At 37.5% G+C, this 20,979-nt stretch overlaps 1 protein-coding gene across 36 annotated transcripts in view; it reads right to left on the bottom strand.

Annotated features, from left to right (window-relative positions):
* The window catches only part of CCDC148 (coiled-coil domain containing 148), a 330,637-nt gene that overhangs the window by 133,332 nt on the left and 176,326 nt on the right, over positions 1–20,979 (bottom strand). For all 36 annotated transcript variants that reach the window (XM_081582922.1, XM_081582919.1, XM_081582923.1 and 33 more), the window contains one exon: positions 1,013–1,153. In XM_081582922.1, coding sequence (XP_081439048.1) covers positions 1,013–1,153 — 141 coding nt within the window. The remainder of the gene's footprint in view (positions 1–1,012; positions 1,154–20,979) is intronic.

The following is a 20,979-nucleotide window of genomic DNA, read 5'->3' as shown; positions in this document are numbered from 1 at the left end:
AATTAGTCATTCTTAGCACTTTAAGCAACTCCAAAAGAAAACATTTTACATATTGTCCAGATCAAGTCAACACAGATTAATGTTAATTCCTTTCTTTATGTTATAGAACTGATCATAAATTGCCTTTTGTGAATTATCTCCACAGAAGTCATAAAACCTTAAAGAAATGTATACTTTACTATAAATTCTATCACTTTTGTGATATGGTCAAATAAAATATCTAAATATATACCCTATATATTTTTTAAAATCCCCTCTGAAATATGTTTTATCTCCCACAGATTGTCAATAATTATTTTAAAGCTATTAATAAGTATTTTGGGGAATTCTCTGGAGGTCCAGTGGTTAGGATTCCACACTTCCTCTCCATAGGATATGGATTTGATCCCTGGTCAGAGAACTAAGATCCAACAAGCTATATGGTACAGCCAAAAATAATAAAAATAAAAAATACCTTTTTAAAAATAAGTGTTTTAATCAATATTTTGAGGATTGGGAAACTAATGTTCATTCAAAAATAGGGTGATGAATTTGTATCAGTATGAAAAACCAAGCAATCTAATACATAATAAACCAAGAAGTAGATTCTTTAAAGGGAATTTTGGTATTCTACGTATTGTACTGACCCCAGTATACTGTATTTTCCAATAAATACATCTTTTCACAGTCTTTTGCTGTACTGTAGTCAACCAAAATGCTATTCCAGTACCTCTGGCTTCGCCATGTCCCTACTTAGAACATGCTTTAACAGCAGCCACAAACCCTGTCTTTTCTTTATCTACAGTATCTCTTCTAATCACAAGTACTTGTGCTTATGAAGTCAATAAAGTGGGTTTTCCTCCATGTACATATATCTCTGAAACTCAAATACATTCAAGCAAGACTCCACTAGAACCTTATGAATCTTTCTAAGAACTGCCTATGAGGATTCCATGCCAAAGACCAAGGTCAATCAAATCTCAATCAGGCAATTAAATATTCATTCACACATTTGCAGCAACAGTATAAATACCTCTTTTTTCTTCTCTTCTCTTTGTAACAATTCCTTCTTCTTCCACAGTTTCTCTTTCTCTTCTTCCTTTTCTCTTCTTCTGGCAGAGATTTCCATTTCCAGTCTTGTTACTTCTTCCTGGTGGGCTCGCCACTGAAGAACCTGAAATAAGTAGAAATTCATCCAATAAATAAATACACTCAAGTGATTTCACAGATCACAAGGAGACTAGGTTTTGTATCAAGCAGATGTTAAAGATTTTCCAAGGACACATTAAAATTCTACATGCACATGAGTGTGTGATGTATGTGTAAGGTGTGTGTGTTAGTATTAATATTAAAAGGAGAAAGCAACTGTAAATAACACCTCATTCGGAGATTGTTCACTTGGATTCATGGAATGAAATTCTAAAGAGTCTGTGATTTGACTTCAAAAGATCTGTGAATTCTCATAAATATTATGTAAAAGTTTTGTGTTTTTGCAGATGTGTTTTTCTGGAACAATATTTCTAGTTTCTAGTCAACAGTTTTCAAATGGCCTTAATATCTTAAAACTTTTAAGAATCACTGGTATGTTTCATCCTGATTTTTATAAGTGAAGAAAATGAGCCCGAATGAAGATGAAAAAAATTAAGACATTTAAAAGAAGTTCCTGGATACTAATAGGTGTTATTGGTAGAAATATAATTGGCACAGCACTTCTAGAGAACACTGCCTAATACGTAAATATATATCACAATATGAAATATACAGTCTTTCATAACCCCACTTTGAGAAAGTTATTCAAAGAAGACAATCAACAGGACACGTGCACAAATTACCAATAGGAATGTTCATTGCAGTACTGCTTAAACAGAAAAACTGGAGAGTCTAAGTGTCTGGCAACAAGAGATGGCTTAAATTAATTATGGCATCATCATGCAATGACTGCCATTGAAAAAGTTTCTATATTTCCATATTCATCAACACAGAAAATATCTACAGCCTATTATTAGATGTAAAAAAAGCAGGTGCAAAACCACATTCATGGTATGATCTCATTAAAATAAAATATCACCTATCTATCTATACATAGAAAGAGATTTGGAAGGAGGTTTACCAAAATAATAATATTGTTTATCTCTGAATAGAAGCATTTCATGGAATTTAAAAATTTTTTTATAAGAAGCATGTCTTATCTTTGTGAGCAGTAAACCAATAAAACTAACAAAATAAAAGCAAACACACATTCCACGTACACATACAGCTAACAAAGCAGAGAGGAAGGAGATGGAGACATGTGCAGAAAATCTTTTTTTTGAAAAGGAAGAAACTAGCATTCTCAGTTTAATATATCATTGTCATATATTTGATATAAGCATGATTCACTATGGTAATATATGAAATGAAAATTGAGAAAATATAAAATATGGTGAACTAAAACAACTAGGTAAGCTCTTTTTGTACTTTCATCATTCAAAGTTTGTTTTCTAAAAATATATTTTGCTCTATTTAGCAAAATAGAAGGAATATCAAGGAAATTCAGACTTTTGGTTTTCAAACACTAAGGTTTCCCCAACTACTGATAATCTTGGCCATATTTACCTTCTTCTTTTGAACCTTCTTCCTAGAATAAGATCGTCTATGCCTTCTGTTCTGACCTATTACTTTCAAATCATTCCTTCCTTTATCCACCCTCTGTCTGTAATATGCTATATCAAAATCAAGTGCCCTGCCAAATATTGTCAGGGGTCTCCCTCCTGAATTGGTTCCCCTTTCTTTAACCTTACGGTGGTATTTAAATGTGTCAACCACCTCTTCATGTTTAAAACTCTTTCATTCCTTGGCTATAACACTGTTCTCCCCTGCTTCTCCACCAGTTGATACTGCTCTCTTCTCTTCTCCCTGCTTCCTGTGTCTACATTATACTCCTAACTCTATTGCTATCCTTTCTCAACCTCAGCCTCTCTGTTTGTTATCTAATGTGCTTGTCCTTATCCCCAACTAATGCCCCGCTTTAACCTTATTAATGTGTAGTCTCTAGGTAGGTTTTTTTTCCTGTTCCTTTCTTTATGCCACCATCTTTGTTCTTGGCCTCATGGGGTGACCCAAACTATTCTCCTACCTGAAATGCCCTCAGTTTCCCCCTATTTCATAAAATGCTTCTTGGCCCAGCACATGTCCCATAACTACCTTAAACATTCTCCAACCCACAGTCATCTCTCTTATTATTTCACTGACCATATCATAACTGTTCTCTAATTATTTTGAGCATAATATTTCTATTTCCATTTAGAGCAGAGGCCATGATATATAGGTATTTTGTTTTCCCCTTATACTGTCTAGCAGAGTGCTAGCACATGATAGATGCTCAAGTAATATCTATTTAAATTACCAAAATAACATTTTTAAATGGGACCAAATAAATAAAAAAGAAATGATAGCATTAGAATATACCCTTTTGCAATGCATAATGAAATAATGGGTTCTCGTTCATGATAATCATTTGCTACTGAAATTGATCTGAGCTGATAGGAAATGTCATAGTAATGGATGGATCAGGCTGACAACAGTTGAAAACACTGAGTAATCTTGACATCAAAGAGAAACAAGCAGCCATTTTAGTTTCTGATTTGAATACACCAAATGTAAAAAAAAATATGAAACAGATACATTTCAATATTGATTAGTAAGTAGATGCTATTATGGAAACACTATTCAAGTTTTTAGGTGTGATCATAGTATGGTTATCCTGTTATAAAGAGTCTTTTTAATTTTAGAGATAAATACTAAAATATAGATGAAATGATATGATATCTGGGTATTTGCATAGGCATGAGAGAGTAGGTAAGGGTATAGATGAAAAAATTTTGATTAGTAAGTTGATAATTGCTGAAGTTGAATAATGACAGACTTTTATATATTTTTAAATTTTTCTGTATTAAAATTTTTACTTAAAAAACATAAAATATAATGTATGTCCAAAGAGATTTGTATAATAAAACACTGTAGTCTCAAGGTTCTCAGGTAATGAGACCTGAGAAGCAGTGAACTAATGCAAAGAAAAATAGTATACATTCAGCCTTTCTGATTACTGGGACTATTCCTATAAATTTCAAAAGAAAAAAGCTTGTGTTTTGAAACTATTTCACTCACTTTTGATTTAAGACTAATTTATGGGAATTATCATTGAATGACTTTGCACATGTAGTGTTGTATGATTTATGAAGCCAAATATAAGCAAATAGCCACAACTGGACAAGATTTCTGTTTCCAAAGGTAGGTATAGCAAGAGAATAACCAGACCAATAAAATTCAAGTACCCTAGTTAATCTCCCAGTTTACCGTTCTTGTCATTTGCAAGTCTAAACAATGTTTTTCCTGTTCTCCAGAAAAGATTACAGTAGTTTTTAAAATGGGGCATACACTATAAACTGTAAAACAAATGCAAGTTGAGCAATCAAAAGCCAGTGGGTTATAGATGTTAAATTATGTGCACATATATGAATTGCTGGAACAAAAACTCTGGAGCATCAGCCTTTTGAAACTAAATAGCTTCTACTTCATATTAGAATCATGAGAATGGTCAGGGACTGTTAGAAGTTTGCCTACAATCGATAACTCACAATATCATCTGTAATTATACCTATATCCTCTCTCCCCCACAAAAAGAGGTGAAAATTGAAGGAGAGAATATTGTTGAAGCTAGCATTATATCCTCCTAAGTAGCTGGAGTTGTGAGATCATGACAATGAGAAACAGGCTCTGCAACAGTTAGTACCCAGGAGGTAAGGTAATGGGGCCTTTTGGAATACACAATGGATACAGTGAAGACTCTGCTGGGAAAAGGGTGCCATTGAAAAAATCTGTACCCAGTGGATCCCCACAGAGGCAGCCAAAGGATTTTCCATGAGGAGAGAATGACAACCGATTATGGTATTTTCAAGTCCAAGAACAAGAAAGCTGACAGGTGGGCAGAGGAATCAATATAAGCACAATAAGCTGAAGCATAGAAGAGTAAGCGGTGAGCAAAAGGAAGAATACCCCAGAAGAACTTTTTAGTGGTTTTTATTTTAAAAGGCTTGGTAATTATATACCTTTAAATGGAGCATGCAAACATAACTGTGTAGCAATAACAACCAGGAAAGAACATTACCACAGTGGTAGTCAGGAGCACATTATAAGAAGAGTATTATTTAGATTATTAACTACAGAACTTTTTCCAGTTCTTTAGTTAATTCTTTGTTTAATATTCCTGCCAAAGGTACAGTCTTTGAATGAAACCTTAACCTAATAGAGAACAAATGAAGTTTAAAATATGTTAATCTGTTGCCAATAATAAACTTAGGATTTAAAATGAAAACGGTTAGTAGTATTACATGTATCCTTTGCTCTTGATGTAAAAGTTAAATAGTTCAAGGGAAATTAATTAACATGCATATTTTCAGAATGAATCAAGTACTGGAAAAACACAAAATGAAGCCCATGTAAACTTCAAAGGCAATAATGGAAATTAATATCAAGGTAACAACATTAACACAATTTTACATCAAAGTTGAGAGCATTGAAAATAACTCTGAAGTTGGCAATGCAGTATAAAGGAAATGACTATTAAACTGCTGGTCAGAATACCAGCCTTTTTGTCTTCTCTCTGCCACTAACCAACAACATTGTTACTTTGAACAAATGGCTAGCCTAGTTTTCTCCCATGTTCAAGGGGAGGACTGGATCAGGTGACTTCTATAGTTTCTTTAAGTCCTAATATTCTGATTCTATTTTCTATTTTCCTTATACAGAGAGACCACAATATGCTCTGTAGTTTTCTTCAAACAAAATGAATTACAATGAGGAACATCAGTATTTTATGAGCCTATTAAATAATAATAGACAATTAAACATTAATTGTGAATTCTATCAGCCATTATTTGTGGAAACATTGTATCATGTGTATTGTTTTATATGGGAAAAGTACTATTCAGCAGTCTCTATAACTTATGATAAAATATTAAAAACTGTCATATATGAGGGCTTACTGTGTGCTGGGCCTATGCTTTGTAAACGTATTAATCACAGTGTTGAGTAATCTTTGAAACAAGCAAGCTCTCTCTTCTTCATGATTCATCTGGCTAACTTTTCCTTATCCTACTCAAGCCTAAACTTAAGACATTATTTGCTCCAAGAAGTCTTCCCTAACTTACCATGTCCAGATCAGGTGTCTCTTCCCAACTTCCCTAGCATCTTGTCCCTCTCTTGTATTACAGCACACATCAGCATTGAACCACTTGGATTTGCCCGAATCTCAGACTTGGCTACGAACTTCTTAAGGGCAGGGACCAGATTTGCCTTATTCGTGGGCTCTCTCCAGAATCTTGCATGGTATCTGGCACTTTAAAGGTTTAAGAAATATTTACTGGTAAATGCACAGATAAGGCTCTGAGGCTATGGCTGGCAGTTAGATGGACAATATTTCCCTTTCTACCCCACTGGATAGGTCTTTGGAAAGAAAGGTACCCTCTCCAGACACATTATCATTTTCTGACTCTTCCACCCTGTAATGCTGGATCCCTGCTTTCCCCATCGTAATTGTTTCCAGGATTCTCAAGTGCCACTTCTGCTTGTCTGACTAGGAAAATATCCAGAAAACCTTGTCAGGATTTTCAGTAATGAATTATATTTCTAGCAATGTTAGAGGATATATGCAAAAAGTGTCAAGCAAATCTTTTTCTATCTTCTCCTCAAATGTTCCTATAAGCTTCTACAGCTGAGTAAACTTCAAATTTTCATTTTATTGAATCTTTAACAGTCTGATAGTTTCATTAAATGCTTTCCAAATGTCCCACCATTTTTCAGTGTTACCTAACTAAGCTTTTCTTTATCGTATATGTTCCATTTATGTTTAAACTCCACTCATGAAATATAGTACCTGTACTTTTGCATACATTATTAAAACTTCCTGTACTCTCCTTGGAATTTCTGCTTAGTGGAAAGATTTGGTTTTTCCTCTTGGTTTCACAATTGTCCCTTGGTTTCTTAGGTGACTTCATAAGTGCATTTTTTGATCACCTCTCTTGATAACTGCTTTCCATTTTCTGTGACTTTTTACTAGTTTTTTGAGAATCTCAGTGATTATGCATTATTATCTGACTGTTTCATGTCCTTTTCTTTTCAAATAAAATGTTGCAAAGTTTCATTTAAACAGGTCCAAGAGGGTCTTAACCTTAGTGTAAAATAGGGCTTGCAGAGGAAGAAACAAACTAAATGCTAATAAGTGGAAAAACTGTCAACAGATATTTTTTCCTAAGGGACAAAACTTACAAACCTATCATTGTACTGTATTTACAAAGCTGACAAATCCAAATTGCATAATAGACTCAGAAAATGGGGTTAACAATCAGGAAGTCACTTGCCTGCTGACTATGAGATCTAGGGAAACCATTTCCCATTTCTGGGCCTCAAATCCTCTTCAAAAAATGAAGAGCACTAAATCAGTTTTTCAGATAAAGGGTTACAACTCATTAGTGGATAATGAAATAAATTTTATGGATGGGAACTAGCATATTTTTATGGAAGAAAATATCAGAGTGCATCTCATGTCATTACAGTAATGCTGTTTCAGGAAATTTTTATTTCCATTCTCTGTGTGTGTATGTATGTATGTATATATATATTCATTTGTGATGTAAAATACATTTCTCATGTAGGTCACAGTGAAAGAAGCTTGAAAAACACAGCAGTAAATTCTCTATAATCTCTTCCAATGCTGAGATTCTATGACTTTGTGCTATAAAGACCAAAGCTACTGTGCCGCCATCATTAAGCCACAGTCCTTATCCCTTCTGCAGTCAACCGAGAAGCATAATGAGAAAACCCAGGTTTTGAAATCAGAAACCAGAGATGTAGTCCTACCCTTGTGACTTATTAATGGCACTCCCTGGGGCACATTCCTTAACCACCTCTAACTTCAGAATAATGTAAAATGGGATAAAAATGGCACACACCTTACAGGATTGCTGTGCAAATACCATCAGTTTGCACAAGCCAGATTCTCAAGAATCATCCTGACACCGCCTTCCCCTGACACTCCACATATAATCCATTACCAAGTCCTGCAGACTGCATCTGACTATCATTTGGACCTATATTAAATTCTATCTTCAGGCCTTCCATCCTAGTGCTATCAGAATACATCCTGCATCCACATTGGTTTCATTTCCTGCCCACATCCCATCTCACTTTCTACACTTTTAAAGATTTCCATCACTCTTAGGGTGAAGTCTAAGCTCCCAACTATGGACTACAAAGCCTCCAGAGTTTGGCCCTGCCTATATCTGCAGCCCCAAACTGACTCATCTTCTCTGCTCCAGGAGCCCTGGCCATCATCCAGATCCCTAAACAAGCCATATTTCCTCCATCTATGTGGATGTTGAACATGCCATTTCTTTCACTTGCATCCTCCCCTTCTCTTTGCATCCCCCACATCTTTTCCTATTCAATACTTAGCCCCAAATTTCAGCTTCAGTGTGTCAGGGGAGTTTTACCCACCCATCCTAGTTGCATGCTCCCATAACTTGTTTATTTTTCAACATACTTGTCATAGTTTAAAATCAGACATTCAGCTTTGTGATTACATGACCAGGGTCTGCTTCTCCACTAGACTGTGATCTCCATGAAGAAAGGGACCACATCTGGTTGGCTCATCATTGTATTTCCAGTGCCTCACACACCACCTGATACCTAATAGATGCTCAATAAATATGTGTGAAGGGGTGAATAGATGAGATAAGAAAGCATAACTGCTACACAAATGTTCAGTATATTCCTGAATTGCTACTATTGTTTTCTAGCTGACTTTTCTGACTTCAGCGCCATTTTGATTCAACAGTTCAGTAGATATTTGTATTTTGGATTAATTTTCAGATATTTTTGCTCCCCTTCACATGATTCTAATAGTGGTGGCTTTGCATTTGCCACCACTTCAAGCAGTTTCTATGGCAATTCGGACATTACCTTGTTCAAAGGAAGACTCAATCTTTTAAGGCATATGTGGACTTGACCCCATGTATATCACCTTATTTCCTATTACCCCCCAAAGCAAACAGCCCAGGCCTTCCTCTTCCTCTGCCTCTTCCTCTCTGCCCCACTGCTACACATCCATGTTTATCTCTGTCCCAGGTCTTTACCTGGGAAACCCTCACTCCTGCTCATCTGTCCTTCAGGGTCCTTCAGGGTTGTCCTCTCTACCATTTGTCAACCCCAGCTCTTGTGTGCATCTATGACCATGTCTCAAAATAGATACCATCCAGACACTCTTTAACTATCTTGCTTTATTATCATTCCACTTACACTATAAAAAATTATATTATTACCCTAAGAGTTCTCAACAAAAGGGGGATTTTTTTTCTTATATCTATATGAGATGATGTCAACTAAACCTACTGAGGTAATCACTTCCAATAAATATAAATCAAACCATCATGCTGTACACCTTAAACTTATGCAGTGAGGTATGTCAATTACTTCTCAATAAAACTGGAAAACATTTTATTATTGGTCAGTTGATTTATTTTCTTAACAGTGTTTCTCCCTAGACTTTAAACTCCATGAGAATAGAGACTTGGCCTTATTTACTTTCTAACCCACTGCTGGAACAGTGCCTCCTCCAAAGTAGATGCTCAATGAATATTTCTTGCGTAAATGAACAAGAATGGCTTTCATCAAAAAGATAAGAATTAATGAATGTTGGCGAGATGTGAAGAAAAGGAAACCCTTTTGCACTGTTGGTGGGACTGTAAATTGGTGCAGCCATGGTGGAAAAAAAAATTAAAAACAGAACTATCATACAATCCAGCAATTCCACTTCTGTGTATTTAGCCAATGGAAATGAAATCAATATCTTGAAAGATATCTGCACTCACAACTTCACTGCAGCATTATTTATAATAGCTGAAACATAGGAACAACCCAAGTGTCCATTGACAGATGAATGGATAAAGAAAATGTGGTACACATATACACTGGAATATTATTCAGTGGTAAAAAGAAGAAATCCTACAACTTCCAACAACATGGATAGATCTTAAGGGTATTATGCTAAGGGAAATAAGTCAAAGACAAATACTATATGATCTCACATGTGGATTCTAAAACAAAAAACAAACCAAAAAAAATGAACTTTTAGATATAGAGAACAGATTGGTGGTTGCCAGAGACAGAAGGGTTGGGGAGGTAGTCAAAACGGGTAAAGCAGGTCACAGGTACAAACTTTCAGTTATAAGTCCTAGGGATATAATGCACAGCATAGTGACTATAGTTAACAATTCTGTATTGTATGTTTGAAAGTTTCCGAGAGGGTAAATCTTAAGAGTTATCATCATAAGAGAAAAATATAATAATTATGTGTGGTGGTGAATGTTACCTAAACTTACTGAGGCAATCATTTCCCACAATATATAAATATTTCAGATTATACTATATGCCTAAAATTAATACAAAGTTATATGTCAGTTATATCTCAATTGTTAAAAAGGAGGAAAAAAGATTTTATTTATTAGCCATTTCACAGGCACATACTACTTTTCCCAACTAGATTACATGCTCCTTATATTCTGAGGTCAAGGTTTACACAATTTTTATAATCTATAAAATCTTCTGCAACACTCAAAGTTATTATTAAAGATATCTGCGATCTAACAAACATCTTACAAGAAAGTTGAGATAACTTTATGCTGAGCCCTAAGCTTAACTTCAGTGTCAAGGATTTTCCATAAAGCCATCAACCACAGAAATGACTACACTTTCAATTTTGCAATTCAGAGTTTTCTTATCTTGGGCTATGGTTAAAAATAAAATACAAATAAAATATGTAGTACATTTCCCTAACAAGGCATTTGCCTAATTAATGCAAGTGAAATAGATTACAGAAGAGAAAAAAAGTTACCTAGAACCCCTTCCTGTAATTAGGATGGTTTTCTGTCTAGAGGGAGAAAGTGGGAGATATATATTATATCATGTAAATAACTATTAGTAAGTTATTCACAAGTTTACACTAGCATAATCATACACCTCAAGCTCTGACATTTTTCCCTTAGACTTATTATTTTAATGAACAGAGCCTCAAGAGAAATACTTATGGATTAGTAATCACTGCAATAGTCTTTTTTTATGAGAATAAGATGATTTTGGAGCTATGAAATGAAGACCACTGCTGAGAATAAAAATTAGGGAAAGTGATTATGGAGTGTGATAAAAGTGATTACAGTTTATGGATTTCCTAACTCATAGGACCCAAACAGGAAGCTTTCAATGAGAGTATTTTTCTTTCCATCAACACAGTTCTTTCTAGATATAGCACAGAATCAACAACAGATAATTCAAAGAACTTGGCAGTACTTTTAATATCTTCACTCAAACTTATTACATCTTACCTATATAAAGGGGCCATGAATAGAAGTCAAGCAGAGATCACAAGAAGATTAACTGGGAAAAATCATGAAAGAAAGTGACTTCCATTATCATCGGCAGAACCTCATTCACTTAGGATGTTATTCAGCAATAAATATTTCAAACTAGATATAGTGCATGTTGATATATGTGTATTGCCTGAATGCCTTTCTGTAGAAAGAAGAGTCAAAACATATCAGAAAAAATAAGCAATATCTTCTTGGTAGACAAGGGGAAGGAATAGGAGAAAAGAGAGGAGGGAAAGGTAAAAGACAAGATGAAAACTTAACAGGACCATTATATGAATGCAAAGGGGCCTCACCCAGATTATCCCTAAAAATGCTAATGAAGGTTACACACATCAATTTTCTGAGCAGTCACAAGATAATAAATCCCATTATCTTGAACTTTTTCCAAATAGATACTAAGAAAGAGGCAGATTGCTGTACTGATACTATGAGATGTTCGTGAAGATGGGAAACCTTATTCTTCTCCAGAAAGTCTTGGTAAACCTCTGAAATGAATGGTCTGAACAGATAAACACTAAAACAATGTGCATTATTTTTAATTCATTTATTTTATATTCAAGTTTTAACCAGTTTTGCTTCTAAATGACAATTTCTTTGCAGTTTCAACTTCCCCAATCTTCAAATTACTTACTCTGCATATGTTTCTCGAAGGAATAGCTCTGACCCCCTATATAAAATTCTATACTATTCAACCAAGGAGATAACTCTGTCCTAATTCATAAAAACATATTAAACAGAAGACATGAAGCATGATGGTATGAATCTAATTGCCACTTATGCTAGGAGATTTAGAAATTTGAATTTGGTCTTTTATGTCTATGTTCTATTGCAAGTTTCCTGCCTCCAGATAATTACTCTCAGCTAGAAAAAAAAAGATCCCATCTGTCATTACAGAGCTAATGTAACTGACCAACAATTCTAAACACCATTATGTGCAAATGTCTTTTGTCTTTTCATAGGAGTCCAGTGAATTATGGCATTCCAGGTTTCTCATGTGTAATTCCTGTCATGTACCTTCTCTGCCTCACATAGAGATTCTAATCCTTGATTAATATTGCCATTAGCACTTAAATTGAGACATACTCTGTGAAATTAATAAGAAAATATCTCTAATTTATAATTGAATAAAAGCATGTTTAAGAGTTAGTAACATGGCAGAATTAATAACACTGATTATACATCTTCATCAGCTAGCTGGCTTCACCTCTGATGTTCCTAGGGTTTCCATTTTGGTTTTTTTCCTTCTCACTCAGCCCATTGGCCCTCCAGTACCATGAATGGGCTCATAGCTCCCAAATCCATAGCTCCAGATCCATTTTGCCAACTGCCTGTTGGGTAATTTATAGCCCTCTAAAAGCAATACATTCAAAGACAGAATCACTATCCTTCCCTCAAAACCTGTATTCCTTATCTAAGTTGCTGGCATCACAGATATACCCAGTTGCCCAAGCCAAGAGCCACTCTAGACCCCTTTCTCTCCAATATCCTGCACATTCTGTCACTAAATCCTTCTTAATATATCTAGACTCCTTTGTCTCACCTCCAGTCACAGAGCTACAAAGTTCAGTTAAACTTTGATCATCTCATTCCTCAACTTGGAGAATTAGTCCTAACTGGACTCCCCACATTCAGATTTATCCCATGTCAATACATCTTCCACATCTTTACTGAATAATCCTTTTATAATGAGAAATCTGATATTACTCTACTTTTGTTGTTATTGTTTTTCAGTCCCACAGTTGTGTCCAACTCTTTGTGACCCCGTGGACTGCAGCATGCCAGGCTTCCTGTCCTTCACTATCTCCCAGAGCTTGCTCAAACTCATGTCCATTAAGTCTTGATGCCATCCAACCATCTCATCCTCTGTTGTCCCCTTCTCCTCCTGCCTTCAATCTTTCCCAAGATCAGGGTCTTTTCCAATGAGTTGGCTCTTTTCATCAGGTGGCCAAAGTATTGTAGCTTCAGCTTCAGCATCAATCCTTCCAGTGAATATTCAGGACTGATTTCCTTTAGGATTGACTGGTTTGATCTTGCTGTCCAAAGGACTCTCAAGAGTCTTCTCCAGAACCACAGTTCAAAAGCATCAGTTTTTCAGTGCTCAGCTTTCTTCATGGTCCAACTCTCACTTCCATACATGACTACTGGAAAAACCGTAACTTTGACTATATAGACCTTTGTCGTCAAAGTAATGAAATGTCTCTGCTTCTTAATGTACTATCTAGATTTGTCATAGCTTTTCTTCCAAGGACCAAGTGTCCTTTAATTTGAAGACTGCAATCACCATCTGCTGTGATTCTGGAGCCCAAGAAAAGAAAGTCCGTCACTGTTTCCATTGTTTCCTCATCTATTTGCCATCAAGTGATGGGACCAGATGCCATGATCTCAGTTTTTTGAATGTTGAGTTTTAAGCCAGCATTTTCACTCTCCTCCTTCACCTAGCCTTTCAATGGTTCCCCATTGTCTCTGCAGAGACTTAAGTTCCAATATCTGTTGGGGCCAGTTAAGTAGCAAAAGTGAGAAAAGGGGGGTGGGTGTAAAACACCAAGTGGTGGTTGGGAAGCGACCCATACTGACAGGCACATGCTCCACTTAAAGTCACATAAAGGAGGCAGTGGCTTTTGATTTTAGACAGTCGTCGCCACAAAGAAAGGAACTCTTAAGTAATTTAGTTCAGTTCAGTTGCTCAGTTGTATCCAACTCTTTGCGACCCCCTGGACTGCAGCACACCAGGCTTCCACGTCCATTACCAACTCCTGGAGCTTGCTCAAATTCATATCCATCAAGTCAGCAATGCCATCCAACCATCTCATCCTCTATTGTCCCCTTCTCCTCCTGCCTTCAATCTTTCCCAGCATCAGGGTCTTTTCCAATGAGTCAGTTCTTTGCATCAGGTGGCCAAAGTATTGGAGTTTCACCTCCAACATCAGTCCTTCCAATGAATATTCAGGACTGATTTCCCTTAGGATTGACTGATTTGGTCTCCTTGCTGTCCAAGGGACTCTCAAAAGTCTTCTCCAAACCACAGTTCATGCTTGTGATACTTTTGAACTGTGGTGCTGGAGAAGACTCTTGAGAGTCCCTTGGACAGCAAGGAAATTATTCCAATTTTTCAAAAGAAGTTCAAAGTCTGGATTTGTATGCGTATTTTCCAATATTTAAGGAACTTCCCTGGTGGCTCAGACGGTAAAATGTCTGCCTACAATGTGGGAGACCCGGGTTCAATCCCTGGGTGGGAAAGATCTCCTGGAGAAGGAAATGGCAACCCACTCCAGTATTCTTACCTGGAAAATCCCATGGACAGATGAGCCTGGTAGGCTACAGTCCATGGGGTTACGAAGAGTCAGACATGACTGAGCAACTTCACTTTTCCAATATTCTAACATTGAAAATATACTCATATTCTTAAAAACAAATTTTGCTCACTCAGTCGCTTCAGTCATGTCTGACTCTTTGCAACCCTATGGACTGTAGCCCACCAGGCTCCTCTGTCCATGAGATTCTCCAGGCTAGAACACTGGAGTCAGTTGCCATTTCCTCCTCCAGAGGATGTTCTCAGCCTGGGATCGAACCCACGTCATCTGCGTCTCCTGCACTGCAGGCAGATTCTTTACCACTGAACCACTGATGAAGCCCAGAAAGCAAATACATGAAACCCTAATTTCATATTTAGGCTATCTGTTTTCAGCTTCTCATCTACCAGATAGAATTCCAAGTCTTTGCATAATTTACCTGGTCCCCCATTATCTGTCAAAGAATATTCTTTCTTCATCCTTCCTGCACCCAAACCACATTCCCTGCACTTATAACAAAATACATGCAGTTCTTCAAACATGCCATGCTGTTTTAGGTCCCCATGCCTTTGAATAGTCTCTCCTACTTCTGAAATACCCTGCTACCCTAGTGGCAAATGGTTATTCACTTTTCCAGTTTTAGCTCAAGCATCCCCTCCTCTATAAAGCCTTCCTGGATCCAGCCACAGTAAGATAATTATCCTTGGTGTCACTTCACCTCTAGGCCATAACCATATGACTCACCAATCACACTGGGCATGTATCTAAGTGAATTAATTGAATATTATATAAATAAGCCCACTAAATTGAAATTATTTATTTTAAAGTTGCCTCTTCTATATCAAGATGACTTTTAGGGCAAAGACTTATTTTATCTTTTTTATGTCTATTCTCAGCCCATAGCCTATTTAGTAGCTGCTGCTGCTGCTAAGTTGCTTCAGTCGTGTCCAACATTGTGCGACCCCATGGATGGGAGCCCACCAGGCTCCTCTTTCCCTGGGATTTTCCAGGCAAGAACATTGGAGTGGGTTGCCATTTCCTTCTCCAATGCATGAAAGTTAAAAGTGAAAGTGAAGTCACTCAGTCATGTCTGACTCTTTGTTACCCCATGGACTACAGCCTACCAGGCTCCTCTGACCATGGAATTTTCCAGGCAAAAGTACTGGAGTGGGGTGCCATTGCCTTCTCCACTATTTAGTAGACATAATAGTATTAGAACTAAATAGGAGATATGAGACTTATGTCATTTTTACTAGTTGATAATTATTAATGATAGGAAAACAGAGATCTTCATTGATATCTGAGAGAATTTAGTTCAGTTCAGTTCAGTTCAATTCAGTTGCTCAGTCGTCTCTGACTCTCTGCGATCCCATGAACCGCAGCACGCCAGGTCTCCCTGTCCATCACCAACTCCTGGAGTCCACCCAAACCCATGTCCATCGAGTCGATGATGCCATCCAGCCATTTCATCCTCTGTCGTCCCATTCTCCTCCTGCCCTTAATCTTTCCCAGCATCACAGTCTTTTCAAGTGAGTTAGCTCTTTGCATCAGGTGGCCAAAGAATTAGAGTTTCAGTTTCAACATCAGTCCTTCCAATGAACACCCAGGACTGATCTCCTTTAGGATGGACTGGTTGGACTTATTTGCAGTCCAAGGGACTCTCAAGAGTCTTCTCCAACACCACAGTTTAAAAGCATCAATTCTTCGGCGCTCAGTTTTCTTTATAGTTCAACTCTCACATCCATACATGACCACTGGAAAAACCATAGCCTTGACTAGATGGACCTTTGTTGGCAAAGTAATGTCTCTGTTCTTTAATATGCTGTCTAGGTTGGTCATAACTTTCCTTCCAAAGAGTATGCGTCTTTTAATTTCATTGCTGCAATCACTATCTGCAGTGATTTTGGAGCCCAGAAAAATAAAGTCTGACACTGTTTCCACTGTTTCCCCATCTATCTGCCATGAAGTGATGGGACTGGATGCCATGATCTTAGTTTTCTGAATATTGAGCTTTAAGCCGACTTTTGCACTCTCCTCTTTCACCTTCATCAAGAGGCTCTTTAGGTCTTCTTCACTTTCTGCCATAAGGGTGATGTCAACTGCATATCTGAGGTTATTGATATTTCTCCCGGCAATCTTGATTCCAGCTTGTGCTTCCTCCAGCCCAGTGTTTCTCATGATATACTCTGCACATAAGTTAAAGCAGGGTGACAATATACAGTCTTGACGTACTCCTTTTCCTATTTGGAACCAGTCTGTTGTTCCACGTCCAGTTCTAAGTATTGCTTCCTGACCTGCATACAGGTTTCTCAAGAGGCAGGTCAGACGGTCTGTTATGCCCATCTCTTTCAGAACTTTCCACAGTTTATTGTGATCCACACAGTCAAAGGCTTAGGCATAGTCAATAAAGCAGAAGTACATGTTTTTCTGGAACTCTCTTGCTTTTTCGATGATCCAGCAGATGTTGGCAATTTGATCTCTGGTTCCTCTGCCTTTTCTAAAACCAGCTTGAACATCTGAAAGTTCACGGTTCACGTATTGCTGAAGCCTGGCTGGAGAATTTAAGCATTACTTTACTAGCGTGTGAGATGAGTGCTGTTGTGTGGTAGTTTGAGCATTCTTTGGCATTGCCTTTCTTTGTGACTGGAATGAAAACTGACCTTTTCCAGTCTTGTGGCCACTGCTGAGTTTTCCAGATTTGCTGGCATATTGATTGCAGCACTTTCACAGCATCATCTTCCAGGATTTGAAATAGCTCAACTGGAATTCCATCACCTCCACTAGCTTTGTTTGTAGTGATGCTTTCTAAGGCCCACTTGACTTCACATTCCACGATGTCTGTCTCTAGGTGATGGTGTGAGTGATTACACCATCGTGATTATCTGGGTCATGAAGATCTTTTTTGTGCAGTTCTTCTGTGTATTCTTTCCACCTCTTCTTAATATCTTCTGCTTCTGTTAGGTCCATACCATTTCTGTCCTTTATCGAGCCCATCTTTGCATGAAATGTTCCCTTGGTATCTCTAATTTTCTTGAAGAGACCTCTAGTCTTTCCCATTCTATTGTTTTCCTCTATTTCTTTGCATTGATTGCTGAGGAAGGCTTTCTTATCTCTCCTTGCTATTCTTTGGAACTCTGCATTCGGATGGGAATAACTCCTTTTCTCCTTTGCTTTTCACTTCTCTTCTCTTCCCAGCTATTTGTAAGGCCTTCTCAGACAGTCATTTTGCTTTTTTGCATTTCTTTTCCATGGGGATGGTCTTGATCCCTGTCTCCTGTACAATGTCACGAACCTCTGTCTATAGTTAATCAGGCACTCTGTCTATCAGATCTAGTCCCTTAAATCTATTTGTCATTTCCACTGTATAATCATAAGGGATTTGATTTAGGTCATACCTGAATGGTCTAGTGCTTTTCCCTACTTTCTTCTATTTCTGTCTGAATTTGGCAATAAGGAGTTCATGATCTGAGCCACAGTTCGCCCCCGGTCTGTTTTTGCTGACTGTATAGAGCTTCTCCATCTTTGGCTGCAAAGAATATAATCAATCTGATTTTGCTATTGACCATCTGGTGATGTCCATGTATAGAGTCTTCTCTTGTGTTTTTGGAAGAGGGTGTTTGCTATGACCAGTGCGTTCCCTTGGCAAAACTCTATTAGCCTTTGCTCTGCTTCATTCTGTACTCCAAGGCCAAATTTGCCTGTTATGCCAGGTGTTTCTTGACTTCCTACTTTTGCATTCCAGTCCCCTATAATGAAAAGGACATCTTTTTTGGGTGTTAGTTCTAAAAGGTCTTGTAGGTCTTCATAGAACCATTCAACTTCAGCTTCTTCAGTGTTACTGGTCTGGGCATGGACTTGGATTACCGTGATATTGAATGGTTTGCCTTGGAAACGAACAGAGAGCATTCTGTCATTTTTGAGATTGCATCCAAGTACTGCATTTCGGACTCTTTTGTTGACCATGATGGCTACTCCATTTTTTCTAAGGGATTCCTGCCCACAGTAGTAGATATAATGGTCATCTGAGTTAAATTCACCCATTCCAGTCCATCTTAGTTTGCTGATTCCTAAAATGTCGACGTTCACTCTTGCCATCTCATGTTTGACCACTTCCAATTTGCCTTGATTCATGGACCTAACATTCTAGGTTCCTATGCAATATTGCTCTTTACAGCATTGGACTTTGCTTCTATCACCAGTCCCATCCCCAGCTGAGTATCGTTTTTGCTTTGGCTCCATCCCTTCATTCTTTCTGGAGTTATTTCTCCACTGATCTCCAATAGCACATCTGACAGAATGTGGTCCACTGGAGAAGGGCATAGCAAACCACTTCAGTATTCTTGCCTTCAAGAACAGTATGAAAAGGCAAAAAGATAGGACACTGAAAGATGAACTCCCCAGGTCGTTAGGGGCCCAATATGCTACTGGAGATCAGTGGAGAAATAACTCCAGAAAGAATGAAGGGATGGAGCCAAAGCAAAATCACTTTAGGGCTGTAACTATCATTTAAACAACATGCCTTAAAACCAAACAGTGATTTTGTCACAAAAATATATTGCTCTTCTCGATTCTCTGTTCCCCTAAACACTCCAGGTTGGAAAGCTCAGGCATCTTACATCCTCTTTGTCTCCTTATAGTAAATTAAGCCCCATTAATTCATCCTTTGTTTTATTTGATTCTTCTTCTCCATTTCCTCTCCTCCTACCCAAGTTCAAAAGGATAGGCTGATGCTCAGTGGATTAATAGCAGGGTCAATTATCAGTAAGCTTTGAGAAAACAGGAACATTACCTGACAAACTTAAATGCAGCATTCCAAAAGGTTTTCATAAGATTTATAGGGGGAATTTCTGGGGAAAGTACAAAGAGCTATAGCTCCACTAGAGACTTAGGAATGATCTCGGAACAATCACAGGGACAAGCAGAGCATATACTAGAGAAAGAAACAAATATATAGGTCCTAAGTGCAAGTTGGTCTCTTTGATGAATCAGAAGATTTTGGTAATTCCTTTCTACCCCTCTGGTTTACAGAAGGTTATAGTTTTCAGACGAATAGAATAAAGTATACTTAAATGAAAGTCAAAAAGAAAAAGAGCACAACTATAGCCCATTGTTTGGTAATTCTTATCTTTGACATAGATAAAAAAAAAAAGGGGGAAACTGTTTAATGCCTTAACTATACATCAGGCATGAAACTCTTCCCAGGCAGGGTGGATCGACACCTTCTGATGAAGCTGCAAAGGCCCCACCCCAGAGAGTGTTTGTGCCAGGTTGGATGTGCGGTACTTTCTGCAGAGGATGAGGCAGCTAAGTGCAAGTCTGATATGGGAAATTATCCTGGAGTATTCAAAGTTCAAGGAGAGCTTGCCTAGAGACAAGTGCATCAATCCTCCCTACCACTACATTTCTTCTCTTACACTAGGAAAGAATGAAACAATAAAATTCAGAATGTAACTCTTGGACCTTTGAAACTTATCTCAGAAATTGAAGTCTTGGAGACAAAAAAGGTAGATTAACTTTTTCTTCTAATTAAAGGTCATGGCTTTATTAAGAAGATTTGGTTTCTGCACTGTAAATTATGATTCCAGATTGATAAACTCCTAGAAGAGCATTTTATAAAGATTAGGAAGAAAATTTTGGCAGAAGTCACACAGATCTGACGGAAGATGTCAACCTTAAAAGCAGATGAAGATTGGTAAAGAAACATACATTATGGTGACAACATGCACAGTATGTAGAGAACAACAGTGAAGGAAGTATTCGATGATTATCAGTAATAAATAATAATACATCCCCATTGTCCCCATACCTCTTCAACCTGGGACTATGAATGAAGTCACTTTAGCATCTGTGACTGCCTCTTCAGTCCGCTGTAAAATGTCCCCAAGTGTTTCTAAGGATTAACAGAGGGTGTACCAACAACTACATGTCTGATGGGCATTTGCTTCTTTCTTAGATCTCAGAGGAGGATCTGCCATCTCTACTTTGCACCCACTAGGTCTGCAGCTCTTACAGGGGCTCTTCTTAAATTTTATCACTGGTGCTTGCCAAGCTACCAAACTCTAGAGGTGCTAACTAGATCTCATTCCGTCTAGTCTTTACTGCTACAGTGATTCTGGATTCCTTATAGGAACGAGTCATGCTCATCACTACCTGTTTCAAAGGACTTAGATGCAGTACCATTCCTCCAACATTACCCCTCGTACATTTGTCTCAGGAACCTGAATACCTGAATAGATACATGGCATAAAATT

Source organism: Giraffa tippelskirchi, chromosome 3, assembly GCF_054371585.1.
Source record: "Giraffa tippelskirchi isolate mGirTip1 chromosome 3, T2T-mGirTip1v1.2.pri, whole genome shotgun sequence".
Classification (NCBI taxonomy): Eukaryota; Metazoa; Chordata; class Mammalia; order Artiodactyla; family Giraffidae; genus Giraffa; species Giraffa tippelskirchi.
This window is presented reverse-complemented; position numbering and strand designations above follow the sequence as displayed.